General features: G+C 42.8%; 1 protein-coding gene across 2 annotated transcripts in view; it reads right to left on the reverse strand.

Moving 5' to 3' along the window:
* Positions 1 to 20,363, reverse strand: part of DGKB (diacylglycerol kinase beta) — a 2,237,541-nt gene that overhangs the window by 1,921,519 nt on the left and 295,659 nt on the right. For both annotated transcript variants that reach the window (XM_069211796.1, XM_069211795.1), the window contains exon 3: positions 3,190 to 3,266. In XM_069211796.1, the coding sequence (XP_069067897.1) occupies positions 3,190 to 3,266 (77 nt within the window). The remainder of the gene's footprint in view (positions 1 to 3,189; positions 3,267 to 20,363) is intronic.

Genomic DNA, 20,363 nt, shown 5'->3' on the forward strand with positions numbered 1-20,363 from the left:
AAACGCCAGCACTCAGACACCCAACAGCCATCCACCTCACAACAGCATCCAGCCCATGCATCTGGACCCAAACACAGCAGACTGACACCTCGTATCACCACTCCCTCTTCCCACACTCCCAACCCATCTCCCTCTTCCCTCCCCAATGTCCCTAAGAAGCTTTTCCTCACCAACATTGACCTCTTCCCTAGCCCTCCCCCCGTCCCTCGCGTCAGCCAGGGTGGTCCAAACCCAGCCGAGCACCTCAGCCACCCAGTCCATGGGCACAGTATTGTCCCCAACAACTCCAGGTGGGAAAGGATCTGGGCCACCAGCCATCCAGACGGACAGGGTGCCAGCCCCAAGTGCGTGAAGGAAGGGCAAGGAGGAAGTCACAGCTGCTCGAAGGAAGGGCAAGGAGGCAGCCCCAGCTGCAGGAAGGAAGGGCAAGGAGGTAGCCCCAGATGAAGGAAGAAAGGTCAAGGAGGCAGCCCCAGCTGCAGGAAGGAAGGGCAAGGGGCCTGCAACAGCAGGCAGTAGAGACAAGGGGCCTGGTGCATGGACTCAATCGGAGCCCCCACCACCAACCATGGTGGTGCACCCGTCCAAGGCTGCAGGGGATGGGCTGGAGCCCCCCCCAATGTCAGCACAGCCACCAGCACTGCCACCAGCAGCAGCAGCCCCAGTGGGCAGCCATCCAAGGCTGCAGGGGATGGGGTGGAGCCTCTCCCCACCACCGCCAGCACTGCCACCACTAGTGGGCAGCCGTCCAAGGCTGCAGGGGATAGGCAGGAGTTTCCCCCCACAACCAACAGCAGCAGCACCAGCAGCAGCACCAGCACCACCACCAGCATTGGGCAGCCGTCCAAGGCTGCAGGGCATGGGCTGGAGCCTCCCCCCACCACTGCCACCACTGAGCAGCCATCACCGCCGGAGGACAGTGTGTAGTCCTGTGTACATGGGCTGTTGTGCAGCCTGGCCCCAGCAAATTCTGTGGGTCTGACACCCAGGTGAGAGACTGTGACCTTTCACTCCCCAAGATCTGCATCACTGGGCACAATAACCCTTCCAGAACCAGTGGAGAAGTCATCCACTCACTCCATCCTCCACAGGATGAAGATCACTGGGCACAATGCCCCCTCCAGAGCCAGTGGAGAAGCCATCCACTTGAAAGACTGTGGCCTTGCACTCCCCAGGACAGAGTAATGGGCATGTTGCCCCCTCCAGAGCATGTGGGCAAGTCACCCACTTGAGAGACTGTGGCCTTGCACTCCCCAGGACAGAGCACAGGGCATGTTATCCCCTCCAGGACCAGTGGCGTTGTACCATCTTCCAGCTGAGGTGCCCCCCCATTCCCAGTCACCCTGAGGTGCCTCGCTACTTTCAACCGTGTTGTTGCAGGAGTAGGTAGGGAGGAGAGTGGATGCCTCATAAACATTAATAAAAACAGATAAAGGAATTACAAGCTAACACGTGTGTGGACTTCTTATAGAAGGGTTCAAATCAGTCAAATGTTATAGGCTGATAATGCTGATGGACAGGTCTGTTTGCCAAACCCTAGGTCACCTGAACAAAAGTAGTATATGGCTTTCTAAATGCCATTATAGAATCAGCATGATGTGTATGGTGTGTTTATATAACGTGCGTGTGCATGCATGTGTGTGTCTGTTCGTGAGATTTGTTTGGTGATGTCATCTTTCAGAAACATGACCTAAAGATGAAGAAAATTAGCTCACACTTTTGTTGCACAGCTTGTTTTATATTTACATGCCTCTTTGCCTTGCCTGTACTTACGCCCTCATTATGTACATGGCGGTTTGGGCTGCCATTCCATTGGTGGTGGTAAATACCGCCATCCAGCATGGCGGCACAGACCCCCATATAATGAACCACCCAAAACCCCATGGTGGAAGACACTGACACTGCCAGCCGTAATGCTGGCGGGGGCTGTGTATTCCTATCTGACAGGGCATCGCTGACACCCATTCCGCCAGCTTTTTCCCAGCAGAAAGGCTGGCTGAATGGATATCTTGGGGCAATTTGGGCCCCCCTGGGGGCCCCTGCACTGCCCATGCAATTGGCATGGGCAGTGCAGGGGCCCCTGTGCAGTGCCCCATCATGCAGGTCACTGCCCGATTTACGGGCAGTGATCTGCGCGACGAGTGCTGCTGCACCCGCCGCACACCAACATTGGCGGTGGGTCCATTTGGAGCCGCTATCAATGTTATGGTTAATGTTATGAAAACATTATACGGCCGGCGGGGGTAGTCGCGCTAGCGGTCTTCTATTGACCGCCGGTGCTGATGTCAGCGGTTTTTACCGCCAAGATCATAATGAGGGTCTTAATCTCTGTTTTTATGTCTCATCTGAGTATGCGCTGTTACTTGAAAGATCTTTTGTTTGTTATAAAAGAAATTAAAAAGGGATTAGATCTTGCCCTTTACTTATCATTTGGGCTTTATCGTCATTGTTATTTGCTGATTCCTGATTATTCTGCACATGCCTGTTTCACTTTCCCCTCACTTGGTATTCTCATCCGTGGAGCAAGGACCAAGTATGGATAGCTTGTATTTTTATTATTGTCCTTCCGCTGCTCACTCTGGGATTGAGGAACATTATTTTTCTACCATCCTTCCCCCCACATACTTGCTTGCCCTTTGTTGCTTGACCCACTTTCTTATCCATGTCATTGCTGCTTCACCTTTTCCCATATGTGTCTTTGCTTGCTTCATGTTAGTTTTGGAAGAGGGTTATCATTTGCACCCCACACTCAGTGGTGCTGAGCCTCAGCTCTGGCTCCCAATTGTTGACGCAGCTGGCATGCTGCTGTGCTTGCAATTAATGAAATATGTTGAAAGATGTTGAGGCCAGTGGAAGCAGAGACTTGTGTTCATCATGTTGTTTTTCGCTATCCTTGATTTGGAGTGTAGGTAGGGGGAGTGCTGGATATCGGTGACAATTAGCTTTGCCAGAAATAGCACAACTGAACGAAAACACCTATGATCAATGCACTGATCAGTGAGTCATATTCAGAAAGGATGCAGAGACCCTATCCTGTCAATTCTCCAATGCCACAGTTCATACTTTTTAATAAAAAAAAAAGATAATAAATTATAAAAGTACATTGAATCATCGTTTAATGTGTTATTATTCACAAAGTTAGAAACAGCTTTTGATATTATCTGACATATTTAATCAATAAATAAATACCTCTTCTGGGTTATATTTTGCCAGAACACCATTTCCATGGAACTCTTCCAGAACATCCTTAAGTTTCTTTGTTGAATCTATGAAAATAAAAACAACCACACAGTTATACATGTATATCAAAATAAATAAGGCTTTAATGCGTCTCTGAACTCTTTATTCTTGAAGTAATTGAATCATGTAATATATGCAAGATGCATTTCAGGAAGTCATAAACATGTGTTTAAATCATTTTTGCATTATACTAAATATTTAAACCTCCACATGCTTTATGACAGGGAAAACTACTGTCCAATCTCTAACATGCATCTGTTATATGCTCATTTTACGCCACTCACAGTGTTTACTAAAAGGAGCATATTTTATTGCTTTGCTACATGACAGGCGGTCCAGCTTACAAATCCACCATGCCTTCTTTGTGCAAATAGTTAAATTCTATCTCCTGCTCTGGCTGCTAGGCATCTGCCTTTTTTTAGTCGAACTTGTTTTACAGGGTTGGGCTGGCCTACAGAGTAATCTGGAATTGCCAGGTGGGTCTCACTCATACATCTGTGCTTGGGCCAGTTTTGTAAATGGGTGTGGGTTGTTCTTGCGGTGTGTGAGTCTGTTTTGTGGCGGTGTGTGCTGCTGTTGTGAACATCTATTCATATCGACCAGGATGCAGTAGCAGACAATTGTATGTCAGATTATCAGATGTACTGGGTAGGTAGGGGGGAGGCTTCATAAAGAAAGAATAAAGGAATTACAACCTAACACGTGTGGACTACTTGTACAAGGATTCACATCTGTGAAATGCCATAGGCTGATACAAGCGCTGATGGATAGTACTGTTTGCCAAACTCTAATTCAGCTGAACAAAAGTAGTCTATGGCTTTCTAAATGCCCTTTATGAATCTTTATGAATATCTTTAGAAATATCATCTGGTATAAATATGGTCTACTAAATATTGTTTACAACAACATCGTCCCATCGGGTGTAATTTTTCTAAAATTAACACCAATGGAGCAATATTTTTGGCGCCCATAGTAGGACATGATATTTATGTCCTATGATACTGTGAGAAAGATATTCAGGTTCAACACCATACAGCACAGTCCTATGCAAGCAAAGGTAGGGTTGAACTGGGCACACAGCACAAGATGGGTGTCTTTGTTTGTATTGAGGGAGCTCGAGCACGTTATATTCGGTGTCGTGCAACAGGTAGTAGAGTTTTAATTTTAAAATATGATATCTGCTCACATACCCACCATGGGTAATTCAAACATGCCATTTGTAAGTCCTCAACTTTCAAATTCTATCCTGCCAGAAGCTGCACAGGCCAATGGACCAATTAATGCTCATTGCAAAATACCACCCAAAGAACAAGCATTTGGTTAGATGTGGATGGCTGTGGCAATTTGGGAAGCGGGCTTTGGTGGCTCGCCTGTGCAGTTTGAATTCTGCAGTAGTATGAGGGGAGTGGTGCTGACTGCCTGGTAGGTTCTGTCGTGCAGTGTTTTACGGGCAATCCTGACACAGTAGTGGAAATGTTGTTCAGCCATTATTTTGATATACATTTTCTTCCTTTTCTAGCCTAAGGGGGTCATTCCAACTTTGGCGGGCGGCGGAGGCCGCCCGCCAAAGTTCCCCCGTTGAAAGACCGCGGGGGTCATTTCGACTTTCCCGCTGGGCCGGCGGGCGACTGCCAAAAGGGCGCCCGCCGGCCCAGCGGGAAAGGCCCTGCAACAATGAAGCCGGCTCCGAATGGAGCCGGCGGAGTTGCAGGGGTGCGACGGGTGCAGTAGCACCCGTCGCGATTTTCACTGTCTGCATAGCAGACAGTGAAAATCCTAATGGGGCCCTGTTAGGGGGCCCCTGCACTGCCCATGCCAGTGGCATGGGCAGTGCAGGGGCCCCCAGGGGCCCCACGACACTTGTTCCCGCCATCCTGGTTCTGGCGGTGTAAACCGCCAGAAACAGGCTGGCGGGAAGGGGGTCGGAATCCCCATGGCGGCGCTGCTCTGGGCCAGGGGTAATCCGGTGGGAAACCGCCGGATCCCCTTTTCTGACCGCGGCTTTACTGCCGCGGTCAGAATAGCCCTGGAAGCACCGTCAGCCTGTTGGCGGTGCTTCCGTTGCCCTCCGCCCTGGCGGTAATAGACCGCCAGGGTTGGAATGAGTGCCTAAGTGTTTAAATGTCTTGAAAAAAATACTCTCTGATGTTTAGTGGAAGATAAACATCGCCTAGCTTTCACCCAACCATCTTCTGACCCTCACTATTGCAAAAGCCTCATCTGAACTCTCTAAGAAATCAATATCCAAACTTTAAAGTGGAAAACAGCATAGCAACATCACATCTGTGCTGAAGGTCCTCTAGATCATACCTTTAAAGTAAAGATGAAGACCCAGATTTACAAAACTTACATACAACACAGTGCTACACCACAAGATACTGTACTGCGTTGGAAGAGAGGGAGAGAGAAGGATAGTGCCACATCTAGAGAGATACAGCACTCTTCTCCCCACTCCCTAGCACCAGCACACAATCAGTCTGCTGCACACCATGCACACACCTTTGCACCATAGTTCAAGGATGTGTGTTGGTCCAGCACAGGCTTTGTACTGTGTTTTCCAGTACTAAATATTATGCTTAGACTAACTTTAAAATGGTTTCCACATTGGATGTGTGCTGTACAGTACAGCAGATTCGGAACGTGGGAAACATTAAGTAAATTAAAGCTTTTTCTTTTTTAACACTGGCTTTACAGCCGTACTCCAGGGCACACTGTGGGATGCTACCCTGTCCATCAGCAAACAGAGAGAATAACCTTGGATATACTCACCAAGATCCCAGCTCTAGTAGATAAAGCATGCCAAAATAAATTAATTTGAAACCTGAGGCAGAAATATCCCCTCAGTTATGGGTAGGAGAGAGGAGCATCATGGAAAACATCTTATTTTCAAGTGTTTGATATTATTTAGCTATAATCTGTCAGAAAGTATGTGTAATTATATTTTGAATGAGTGCACCACATGCATATTTCTGACTTGGGTCACTTCCTCATCTTCCTCACTGGCTAGATCAAGAGCCTCATCATTTGACATGAACACCCACTACTTTGTCTCTTGTCTGTGTAGCATTCAACACCAGAGAAGAATGAGGAGCAGCTTTTTAGGTAAAAAAAAATTCTGCTCTATCTATTAATTATATTATATAGAATGGATGTCAGATTGGATTTGTAAAGGGATAGGCGGTGATCTGAAAAGTTCACTCCGAAAGTGACTGCAGTATGAAATCCAGGATGGATTAGCACAGATGATGACAAGACTATATCATGATGTCAATAATATCACAATATTGATGGAATTGATATAATCTTTATGAACTTAAAATTATATATAATCCCTACAGCTGCCAATCACAAAGTGCTACATTCGACTGCACAAATGGTCAAAGACTAACATGAACATTTATTTACTTGTCCATGTTTCTTAACACAGAATGAGCCACTAACCATTGATCAATTTCCTTGCAAATTGCAAGCAGGTGCTTTCATTTACCACCCACATTGTGTACAAACGTGCAAGAAGCAGCAATGTTCCCACTGTTAGTTAATCACACAATTGATATTCACATTGTCAGTTTGTCAGATGAGTATAAGTGTTGCCTTTGCCCCTTGCAAAGTCTGACAATGTTTGCAGCAGAGACGAAGCAAGACAGAAAAAAATGAATATGTAATAGACAGTCTCTATGTGCCAGCACTTAAATGAATTTAATTCAAATGTTTCATTTTGCTTAGCAATTTTGACACTCAACCTGCTGTGCTCTACTGAAAAGCTCATTACAAACAAAACACATGGGTCTGGAGCTAAGAAATTGAAATAGTTTAAAGAAATTATCCCCATTATTAAACTTTGCTCCAATGGAAGAACTGTACCTTTTCATTTAATGACCACGTTCACCAGAATGTACTTGGGGATGAGGGCACTGAGCCTGGTTTCACTTGGAACTCACTCCTCTATTTGTGAGGACCAGTACTCTTTTGAATGCAGCAGAATGGAGGTTGTTTTGTATAAATTTCTACCCAGAACAATAGCTCACACCAGAGGGGAATACTCCTTTTTCAGTAATATACTGTCTGTTGAACAGGTAAGAAGGTTACTCGTCTTTGAATGGTATGCTGCAAACAGGTTTGGGGATCAACCTGGTGTGCTCCATGGAAGTACTCATTAAGAGAGAAACACATGTCCGGGGCTAGCAAAAATAAACTATATGAACATAAATTAACAGTTATTGAGCTTTGCTCCAATGGAAGAATTTCAACTTTGCCAAGTTGGGCCACATTGACAGAATGCATTAAGAGGGCCACTAAGTATAATTTCACTTGAAACTTACAGATGCTGACTATTGACGAGTGCCAGTCCTGGTTTGAGTGCAGACAAATGGAGGTCATTTTGTACAACAGATCATCCGTTCCTTTTTTTGATGGCAATATCATACTTCTTGTACACATAATACTATCAAATTACAGGTAGTGTTGACCAGACAATCAAATTGCAAGACCATTTAAGTACAATGTTTAGCAAGAAGATTTATCCATCAAAACCTATAAAAGCAATAAGTGCTACAAAAGGCTCATCTCCAAAAGATCAAAACATGATATATGTGCAACATGGGAGTCCAGAACATGCCTTCATCAAGTTCAGCGTCCCTATCCCAGTCGGACTCATCAATGACAAGGACTGGTGCACCGCTGTAAACACCCACCAACCTGAACACAGCAACAGCCTCTCCAAAGCTATCAATAATTTCAATAATTAGATCACCTCCTGTGCCAACTCCCTGCCCCCCTCAAACACAGCAGTACAGTAATAAAACAATATCCAGATCCCAGGCTAGCTGGTACATGGAGGAGCGCAGACTAATGAAACACCATTGCAAACAACTAGAGCACAAATGGACAGCGAGCCAGGACAATGCAGAAAAGAGCACATTCAAATCCGCCCTAATACACTACCACCAAATTATCTGCACCACCAAAGGCGCTGCTCATACCCACCACATTGATGTCAGCACCAACAGAAGCTACAAAATCTTCACCATTGTGAAAGACTTCAAATCACCATTGGCCGCCTCCAACGTGATTACTTCTTTCAGGACCTCTGCAATAATCTTTCTCAATTCTTCACCATTTATAGCAACTTCAGTTCACAAGTAGGCTCGACAGACCTTGCCAAAAGTCTCCCGATTTAATCAAAGAATCAATGCTAACCACATGGCCTGGCCTCACCCGAGAAGAAACCACCACCACCAGGACTGCAACCCATCAGTACTATGTTCACTCCCATTCTGAATGCCTCAACCTTCCTAGATGCTTAGAAACATGCAATTGCCTCCTATTGCTGTAGAAATCCTCTGAGGACACCTCAACATTTGCCAACTACAGACCAGCCTCTCTCTTACCATTTCTGGCCAAGGTCTTACAGAAAATCATCAACAGACACCTCACCAAGGGCCTCAATGGCCATCAACTCCTCAACAACACTCTGCCCCTAATTCCGACTTTGGTAGATGGAAAAGGCCACCCGCTGAAATCATGAGGTCAGGTTACCACCAGTGCGGTCCCCTTCCCGCGGCCCTTATTACGAGTTTCCTGCTGGGTAAGCAGACAGAAACAGACAGGGGAAACAGCCCACAACATTGACGCCGGCTCATAATAGAGCCCGTGGCAATGTTGCAGTGCATAGGGTGCACCAGCATGGGGCCCCCTGCACCCAGTCTCCACCAGCCTTTACATGGAGGTGCTATTGCCATTTAAAAGCTGGCGGAGAAGGGAATCGTAATCCGAAGGGCAGCACTGCTATCAGCGTTGCCCTGGCAGATTAGGACCACCAGCATTGCCTACCCCTCCAGTGGAGAAATGGTGGTGCTGGCAGTCCCACTGTGGCACAACCGACATGGTCGCAATGTGGCTGTCGGACAGCCACATTGGCCGAGGTCTAAATGCCACCATGGCCCTGGTGGTCTAAAGACCACCAGGGTCTTAATGAGGCCCTCTGTCTGGTTTCAGACCCAACCACAGCACAGAACCTGCCCTCATCGCTGCCATGGATGACATACACATGGCTCTGGACAACAGAGACACAGAGGCTCTCATCCTCCTGGACCTCTCCACAGCATTAGACACAGTTTTACCACCCTCATCCAAACATCACATGTTATCGGAATCCAAGGACATGCACTCCGATAGATCTGCTCCTTCCTAACTGGATGACCCAGTTAGTCAGTCTGGCATTGTTCACCTCGGATGCTTATGACCTCATCTGCAGAGTTTTGCGAAGATCCTCACTGAGCATGATTCTCTTAAACGCATACATGACCCCTCCAGCCAGCATCATCTCCTCTCACAACATCAAGGACCTTCTCTATGCCTATGAATTACCACTCATTCTCTCACTCATGGACAAGTCACCAAGTACCCAGATCAAGTTCAATGCCTGCATGACCAAAATTGCCCACTGGGTGAAAGCCAAATGTCTAAAGCTGAACACCGACAAGACCAAAATCATGTTCTCTGGTGACAGCACATCACTGTGGGACTCATCCTGGTGGCCAACAGAGTTAGGACCGACATTCACCCTTAACAACCATGGCAAGAACCTTGAGATCATCATTAGCAGCAAACTCAACATGACTGCCCAAGTCAATTCTTTTACTGTCTCATGATGCCAGAATTACTCTAGATCTCCCGCGCCACACTTACATCAGACCACACCTGAAGGAGCTTCACTGGCTCCCTATTCACAAATTAGCACAATTCAAACTCCTTACCCACACTGCAATACATAACACTGACCCACCATACCTCAACAATGGCATCTGCTTTCACAATTCTTGCAAATATCCCAGCTCGTCCAGACTCCTACTCATGCAAATTGAAAACCAGATCAGGAGATTGAGTCTTCCCCCTCATTGCTCCTAAACCATCCAACATCCATCAAACATCCTTCTGCTACACATAGAAGCCTCCTCCTCACTTCTTGAATTCCACAATTAGCTGAAAACCTGGCTCTTCAAGCAATCCCACTAGGCCCTAGGTATGACTACACTCACACCTGCTCAGCTCCAGGATTCCCTTTCAGATTATAGTGTGCTGTACAAATCTGGATAAAATGAGAGAAGACGAGACAAGACCATACATACCATACCATAACATGGACCATACTGTGAACTAAGAAATAGAACCATGGTCATATGACAGTGACACAACCTCTACGAACCTTCTTACGAAAACAGAAATTTGAAAATGGGTAGTGCAGGGATGTCTACTGCTCTTTTAAACTATTAGTAGCTCTTTGTATAAATAGGTTTAACACTTTTTGTTACAGCACATCTTAACAGTTTTCATAAATTCAGCAAATGCAAAATTTGATCAACGTCTTCCCTTGGATTGTATTGATAAAATGACAAGTCCTTACTGTTAGACCTGACAGCCTAAAGGTGGTCCTCCCCCAACTTTTTGCCTGCCTCCCTCCATTTTTCGGACCCTTTTTTCGCTGGTTTTAGGACTCTGCGCACTTTTCCACTGCTGTCCAGAGCTAAAGTGCATATGCTCTCTCCCCTAAACATGGTAACATTGGTTCCTACCCAATATGCATATTTAATTTACCTGTAAGTCCCTAGTAAAGTGCACTACATGTGCCCAGGGCCTGTAAATTAAATGCTACTAGCGGGCCTGCAGCACTGATTGTGCCACCCACATACATAGCCCCTTTAACCATTTCTCGGTCTGCCATTGCAAGGCCTGTGTGTGCAGTTTCACTGCCACTTAGACTTGGCATTTAAAACTATTTGCCAAGCCTTAAATTCCCCTTTTTCTACGTAGGCCCTAGATAACCCATAGGGCAGGGTGTTATGCAGGTAAAAGGCAGGACATGTACTTATGTTTTTTACATGTCCTGTTAGAGAAAACTCATAAATTTGTTTCCACTACTGTGAGGCCTGCTCCTCCCATAGACTAACATTAGAACTTCCCTCATATACTCTTAACTGTTAGATTCTTATCTGGAAGGAGTACCCATGTGTTAGACCTGACAGCCTTAGGGTGGTCACCCCTAACTTTGTGCCTGCCTCCCTCCACTTTTTGGACACTGTTTTTTCTGGTTTTAGGACTCTGTGCACATTACCACTGCTAACCAGTGCTAAAGTGCCTAAGCTCACTCCCTTCAAACATTGTGACATTGGTTCATACCCAACTGGCTTATTTAATCTACTTGTAAGACCCCAGTAAAGTGCACTTCATGTGCCCAGGGCCTGTAGATTAAATGCTACTAGTGGGCCTGCAGCACTGATTGTGTCACCCACATTAGTAGCCTCTTAACCATGTCTCAGGCCTGCCTAGGCAAGGCCTCTGTGGGCAGTTTCACTGCCACTTCAACTTGGCATTTAAAAGTACTTGCCAAGCCTTAAATCACCTTTTTCTACATATAGGTCACCCCTAAGGTAGGCCCTAGGTAATCCATAGGGCAGGGTGCTATGTAGATAAAAGGCAGGACATGTACTTGCACAGTTTATATGTGTTGGTAGTGTGAAACTCCTAAGTTTGTTTTTACACTGCTGTGAGGCATGCTCCTTTCATAGGCTAACATTAGGGCCACCCTCATATACTGTTTGAGTGGTAGATTCTGATCTGAAAGGAGTAACAAGGTCATATTTAGTATGGACAGAATGGTAATACAAGGTCCTTCTGACTGGTGAAGTTGGATTTAATATTACTATTTTAGAAATGCCACTTTTAGAAAGTGAGTATTTCTCTGCACTTAAATCCTTCTGTGCCTTACAATCCACATCTGGCTGGGTTAGTTGACAGCTCCCTTGTGCATTCCTCTCAGACAAACCCCAAACCCTGGATGCTCAGTCACACGTGCACACATAAGCATATTGAATGGGTCTTCCTGGGCTGGGAGGGAGGAGAGCCTGACACTTACATGTCAAAGGACAGTAGCCTGTCCTCACACAAAGGACTGCAACACCCCCTACAGGGACCCTGGAAGAGAGGATGGAACTAAAAGGGGACCTTGTGCACTTCTAAGCCACTCTTTGAAGTCTCCCCCACTTCAAAGGCACATTTGGGTAGTTAAGCAAGGTCTCTGACCCTACCAGCCCAGACACTTCTGGACAAGATACCACTGGAGAAGAAACCCTGAACCAGAACCTGCAACCTGCCAAGAGGAACTGCCTGGCTGCCTAACGGACTCACCTGTCTGCTTTTCTGCAAAGGACTGCTGCCCTGCTGTTGACCTGCTACCTTGCGGTCCTCTGGCTTTGCTGAGAAGTGCTCTCCAAGGGCTTGGATAGAGCTTGTCTCCTGTTCACTGAAGTCTCAGGATCAAAACGACTTCATCTCTGCAAAATAACTCCCTGGGGAGTGAAAATCAATACACAGCCTGCAAGAAATGACTCACAGCCTGCTTTGCGGTGAGAAAATCACTGCACGCCAAACTGGAACAACGCTGCCCGGCTTCCCAACGAGGAGATCGACGCAGCCCCGGGTTGTGACTGGAAATTTGACGCACAGCCAACTAGATCAACGCAAAGTCGAACCGGAATGACGCAGCCTGACTTCCTGCAAGAAGAATCGATGCAGCGCCTATTGTGCTGCAGAAACTTCCACACATCACCCACTGGATCAACGCAGCACCTGTGTCTTTGTCCTGCACGCCCAGGATTTCAACGCATCGCCCCCGGGGCATCTGAAAACCCTGCAACCCAAAGAGGATCCCAGTTTCTGTGCCAGAAATCGAACCAAAGCCTGCCCTGTGTGAAAACTCAACGACGCATCGCCTGTGCATGCTGGAATATTCAAAGCACACCTCCCTGTTTTCCAAGCAACTCCTCCTCTGCGGTCCCTTGCGGAGAATTTGAATGCAAACCAGGTACTTTGTGCTTGCAAGAGACAGGTGTTGCTTTTTAAGAACTAAAGACTCTTTATATAATTTTCTAAGTGATATTTCAACATGTACTTATTGAATCTTAATCGTTTTGACCTGCATTTAACCAGATACATATTATATATTTTTCTAAACACTGTGTGGTGTCTTTTTTTGGTGTTATACTGTGTTATTGCATGATTTATTGCACACATACTGTACACATTGCCTTCTATGTTAAGCCTGACTGCTCAGTGCCAAGCTACCAGAAGGTGGGCACAGGATAATTTGGATTGTGTGTGACTTACCATGACTAGAGTGAGGGTCCTTGCTTGGACAGAGGGTGACCTGACTGCCAACAAAAGACCCCATTTCTAATACCATGTCTTATTTGGTATTGCCAGAATGGTAATAGAAATTCCTGCTTACTGCTAAGTTGGATCTAATATTACTATTTTAGAAATACCACTTTTAGAAAGTGGTAATTTCTCTGCACTTACTGTCATCTGTGCCTTACAGCCTGTCTCCAATCCATGTCTAGTATGTGCTGGCTGACAGCTCCCCTTGGGCATTTCACACAGACAACCATAAACACATGACACTTAGTCACATCTGCATTCATCTGCATACTGAATAGGTCCTCCTGGGCAGGCAGGGTGGAGGGGCTGCCCTCACACAAAGGACTGGTATACCCCCACAGGGATCCTGGCAGACAGGACTGGGCTAAAGGGGGAAATTGTGCACTTCAAAACCACTCTTTGAAGTTTCCCCTGCTTCAAAGGCATTTTTAGGTATATAAACTGGTTCTCTGACCCCACAAAATAAGACTCTTCTGAACCTACACCGCCACTGTGTCAGAGGAACTGCCTGGCTGCCCTAAGGACTCATCTGGAATGCTTTGCTGAAAAGGACCGTTGCACTGCTTGTTGCCCTGCTGCCCTGCTACCCTGCTGGCCTCTGGCTCTGCTGGAAGGACTCTGCCTTCCTCCTGATGTGTTCTCCAAGGGCTTGGATTGAGCTTGCCTCCTGTTTCTGAAGTCTCAGGGCCAACAAAGACGTCACCTCTCCAAGAAAATCCTTGTGCATTGAAAACTGACGCAAAGCCTGCAGAGATGGATGCAAAACCTGCATCTTGGCTGAGAAGACGCTGCACCGCTGACCGGAGGGATGCAGCACTGACTTCCCGACTGGAAATTCAATGCAGCTCCTGCCTTGTGATGAAAAATTTGACACATTGCCTGCTGGAACAATGCAGCACCTTCTCCTTTTTCCAGAGCATCAAGGATTGTCAACGCATCGTCCCTGGGTGTCAAAATATCCCTGCATCACAGTGAGGAACCAAGACTGTGTCTGAAAAACAATGCAAGAAACAATGCATTGTCTGTGCCCTACCGGAAAATCCAACGCAACGCCTTATTTTTTCACCCATCTCCTCCTCTGTGGTCTCCGTGCGTTGTTATTTTTTACGCATCCCATGTACTGTGTGTGTCACAAATTAGCAACTGTTGATTTTTAAGGATTGAGACTCTTTGAACCCTTTTAAAAGTGATATTTCAACTTGTGCTTTTTGTTTCTTTGTCGTTTTGACCTTATTTTATTTAGATAAATATTATCTATTTTTCTAAACCTGTATGGTGTATTTTTGTGATGTTTTTACTGTGTTACTGTATGCTTTATTGCACACAAATTTTACACATTGCTTTATTAATTAAGCCTGACTGTTCAGTGCCAAGCTACCAGAGGGTGGGCACAGGATCATTTGGATTGTGTTGTGATTTGCACTGACTAGGATTGTGATGTCTACTTGGACAAGGGTGTATACCTCTACCAACTATTGACCCCATTTCTAGCACTTACCCTTCTAAGACACAGCCGCTTCCCCCCACCACCCGAACTCTTTTCAAAAAGTCTGGTAGTTGATGGAAAACCTATTAAAATGTACTTCAGTCAGCAAAGCAACTGCCTGAGTGTCTCTCTATTTTGCAAACCTATATCGCTGTAAAACATAGGGTTGGACGACCAGTATGTCAGGATTTTTTTTTTTTTTTAAAGTATGGATTCAAAAAACAGATCATGTCTCATGTCTCCTTTACTTCACTCGGGTACTCCTCTTGTACACCACCACATATAGCTTCTCTTTGTCTCTAATGAAACAACAAGGTTTTGACCCAGGTATTTTCCCTTCAACATCATTGTGTAGCCCTTTCAGGTTGTGAGGCAAGCTATTTGTAAAATACTTACTCAACAAAATCGCAAGCTGGGTAAATGATCAAAATCTAATGACCTTTACGCAAACAGGAATCCAAGCTGGCTGTCCAACTATTGATAATGTTGCAGAACTGACCATTGTATCAAAGAAGGCGTAAGATCTATTACAAAAGCTATCAGTTCAGATTATGAAGGCAAGCTGTTTGGAAAATATTTGTTTAGAAAACTCACAAGCTGGATAAATTATTAATATCTAACACCAGTTAACCAAACAGGATTCTAAGCCAGCCATTCAAAGAAGGCATACATAAGAAAAAATCAATCATTATGCTTATTTTATCAATTACAGCTCTGCATTCAATGAAATAAATCATGAACAGCTTTGAAGCAACCGATTAAATTGGGGAATAGAACCTTCTTTATTACATCTTATAGTACACATATATAAAGACACTTGTTTTCAAAGCTTTTTGGAGGAAGAGCTATCAGACAATTGTTGACACAAAATTAATTTCCTAACAAAATGCTTTTATTATTAATGTATACATTTTTTGTTTAAATAAAACATCTGCTAAAAGCAAAAGTCTACTGGGTAATCATACTGATAGTGAAATTCTCACTGAGAGAAGAGGATGTGACCAGAAGAATGATTAATGGGAAGAACTGTCTGGACCACAAAATATCAACAATGTAACTTTGGAAGGTTTAATTTCTGAAAGCCTATTGCATCCCTAAGAAAACGGGAGAGTTTTCTTATTCCTAGGAGTTTGCTAGGAAAAAACAGACAAGCAAAACTGGGAGCGGAACATGTCCCCATCGTCGTCCCAAGAATCTGTTGATATAAGATCCCATTAAACAAGAAAAAATTATTAGTCAGACAGTACTGTATCATGTCCATTATCATATCCGTATGGGCTAGATACTTCAAAGATCTCGTACATAAAAAGTGTCTACAAGCAGCAAGACCCTTCTCATGGTCAATAATAGTATAGAGAGAGTTAACATCCAATGTCAGGAGTAGGAAATCATCTTCAGGGTGGGTATCTGGTTCTAGATATTAGATATTAGATATTAGATATTAGGTAATGATATATATTTATGTACATATTTATTTATTTGTTTGTTTGTCTAGTTATTTTTCTATTTATTGATATTTATATATAATTCTTCTTTCAGATGTGAGGGGTCGGATGGAAATCTATTGTCATCATTGTCATCATTCTTTTTAGGTGTCACGCTAGTGTTGGGGGACCCTCCTTGCTGAGTTTACAGATAAGAAGATTTTAATTATAGTAATATATTGATAAATATTTTGTACTTATTACTTGTGAAGATGGGGATGGTAATTTTGTGCTACAGTGTTTGATTATTGTATATTTATATTCCTATGAAGACCTTATTTATAGTATTTTACTATTTAATTCAATGGTCCGGTGAATATTAATTCTATTTAATTACACTGTTATTTGTTGTCATCTTTTTTCTCCTGTTACACAGACAATGGCAATACTTATATATTGACCCAACTGCATGTGCAACAATGTAACATTGAGTCGGTTATTATGTTTAAAAAAACTGTATAGGTTAGGAGGTTGTGGTGTATGGACTTGTATCTAATTAGGTGTAATTGTCCCATTTCTATGTTTATGTTGAGACAGTATTTAATGGTGATTTGGATGTGGTGTTTATCACGTGACCAAGGCTGCTTTGACAGCCGAAACGCGTTGTGTTGTATTAAACTTTCTTTTGCTTTTCTTGGAGTCCTGAGTGTGCAATTGCTACCTTTTTATTATTTTTTGATTGTTTGATTGTTGATTTACTGGCTTGCTCGTGCCTGTTTCTTGCACCACCCCTCTTGGGCCGATTGAGTTCCTGTTCGAGCATTTGTTATTATTTTATTTATTTATATATATATATATATATATATATATATATATATATATATATATATACACATATAAAATGTTTGTGGTCACAACGTAAGGTTAACATGAGCTGTAGTTAGGCAAACTTTTTTTATGTTTATATAAACCCAACTTAATCTGCACAAATATTATACATTGCACAGTTATAGTTGTGTGTTACATCTATCATTTACATCCATCATTTCACTAAGTCATACTTATAACTCACATTTCAACTGAAGCACCACCTAAAGATTCATATACCTCCTGCACCTCTGTACACAGTCTTCTCACCTTACTCGCCACACTACTTTAACTATAAACCCTCCTTCTCAATCCACTGCCTATAATCTTGTGTATTACAGAAGTTAGACCACTTATGCATGACGTGAAATTACATGATTTGCCTGAACACAATGCATGTTACAGTGGTGAGTTATAGTTAATGTTGTACACTGCAGTGGCATATAGTGCAGTAGCATAGAGGAGAGTGTGGTGGAAGTAAATAGGGTTAATTATAGAAGGTTAGAGTCTATTAACATACACAAAAGTGTTGTTTACTGAAGTGGTGTAACATGTCGTTTTTTTAACTGAAATGACAAAGAGTATATTGTGGTACACTGCAGTGGTGTACAATGCATTTTAGTAGAATTGAGTGACATATATTACAGTAGCGTACTGGAATAGCGTACATTCCAATAGTGTACAATAAAGTGGGACATACTAGAGTAGCACATAGTGGAATAGTGTAAAGTGGAGTTGCGTACAGTGAAACAGCGTACAGTTTGGAGCAGTATAGTGTAGCGGCATTGAATGAAGTGGCATATTCAAAAGTGTAAGAGAATACAGTAGCAAACAGTATAATAGTGTAGAATATAGTTGTGCAGACTACAGTAGCACACAGTGGAGTTGGGTATAGTAGAGTGGAGTAAGATACAATTGTTTAGAATTGACTTTAGTTGCCTATAGTGGAGTGTCATAAAGTGCCCAGCATAGTGTAAACAGCTTAGAGTGCAGTGGCATAAAAGCAACTCTTATAGACTGAAGTGGCATAAAGTGGAGTGTGTAAATGAACAAAAAGTATCATAAAATTATATTAAAACATCTCAGTGTTGTATCTAGTGTAAGTATTTGTAAATTTATAAGTTGGTTAAAATGTACTTATTTATAGTACACCTTCTACAGTTAACAGTATATCATGGTACATGGAGCTTGGAACTGGTGATGTGAAAGGTTGATGGCTGTGTTTACTAAAGGTAACAATCAGCCATGTAGTTGTGTATTGTGCCCAACCGGCAGAGGTATTTTGTTTTATTTAGCAAGATTAAATATTATGTTGTGTAGATGTTTAAGTTGTCTACTGCATGTAAGTAGAGTAAATATTTAGCAATTTTTAAAATGTTTAAATTTAGTGATATCTATTATTGCTTTTAGATTGTTCCAAAACAGTGAGTGTTACTTTGTTTTAATTTTTTTGAACTACGTATTATGGTGCGCAGATGTTTAATGCAACTAAGCAATGTAATTTTTTTTTAGTTTTAATGTATTAATGTATTTGAAGTTAGTGGTATCTCTTATAGCAGTATTTTGGTGAACGTTGGGGATAATTAGAGATAGCTTCAAGGTACATTAGCTGATTAGGCGGTCATTGACTTTCTAAAAGTTAACAGCATCTATGTTGTTTTTTGGTACACTTTCGCCGTGTTGTTCATTATGCCTTCTGATGTAGGTAAGTATGAGCTTTGGAAATTTTGCCCTAGTTATTACCACTTTAGTAAAGATAGTTAGTAGGTAGAGCAAAATAGCTTAAACTTTAAATACAGTTTTTACAGAGCAGCACAGAAGTACTGCGAAACCCCAAACTAATTTAGCAATGTTAACATTTTAGTGTATCATTTGTTCTACATTTTTATTCAATTGTATAGTGAAGTGTGTTTTTTTAAGTAGTAAGGTAATTTTTTTTAATTAATGATCTACGCAATACACGTTTATGTGCATATTTAAATATCTAAAAAAACTGAAAAACACTTTAGCACACCATACTAATATAATATAGTGTCTTACAGTGTATTTCCAATTTTTGAAACTTTATTTAACATTTCTTTTTGGTACCACAGTGCAGCAGTACTCCTGTGAAACTTCATATTTTTATTCAACATTTAAACTATTTTTCACTACCTATTACCACTTTACTAAAGTTGTATTAGATAAGAGAAATAAAACAAACCTAATATTTACCTATTTTAAATAGCATAATGCAGATAATCCAGAAACTAATGATAAAAACAATATGGCTGCCATTAACATTTATAAAGGCAGTTATTGGCTGATCAGCTAATAACTTGTCATTGCTATATACCTCAGGAGTACCATGTATCACCTTGGTCACAGATATAGCTCCTTTAAAAATAAATACTTAAACATGATAAAATACTTATCCTACTAACCAGCAGTACCCCAAATAATAATCAGCAGACCATAATATATAATCCTTCTAAATTTTGTGAAAATCTGACTGACAGTTTTCTCGCTACATGAAAATCAAAAAGTCTATGTATAATGCCGTAGGTTTTATGACAGTTTTTGGGCCCCTTTTTTTCTTTGCACCCCCTTGATGAAACGTTGTGAAACCTCCAGAACTCCAAAAATGAAACAAGGGGCAGCAGGTCTGCAAAGTTTTACGTCCATCAAGCTGGTGTAAAGTTATTAAGGGACAAATATCCCCAAAAAAACTATCTCTGATCTCCCTTACTAAAACCACAGAGTGGCCACTGCCATGACCTACTTCTGGTAGAAAGCCAACCTGCCTAGATGTACTCTGTTGTAAACTGAACTTCTTCTAAACAAAAAGGTTATGAGTTCCCAAAGCAAATCAGCTTCTCTCCTAGTCTTATGCAGGGATTGATCCTTCTAATCAAGACTTTCTCCATTATGAGGTACATACATTAAAGATTAATTTGTTTACTCTGAACTGGAATCGTCATTAACAGGATCAGTAGCTATGCGAGCCAGTACTCCTATTTATTTGTATCTGAAAAATAAACTGTGTCAAACAAATCTACCCACAAAGTTGATGCTCATATGAATAATGCTTATTTTTTCTTCCACAGCATCATTTTTTGGGATACATGTTTCACTTGTCAGAATTATGGGTG

The sequence above is a fragment of the Pleurodeles waltl genome, chromosome 10, assembly GCF_031143425.1.
Source record: "Pleurodeles waltl isolate 20211129_DDA chromosome 10, aPleWal1.hap1.20221129, whole genome shotgun sequence".
Classification (NCBI taxonomy): domain Eukaryota; kingdom Metazoa; phylum Chordata; class Amphibia; order Caudata; family Salamandridae; genus Pleurodeles; species Pleurodeles waltl.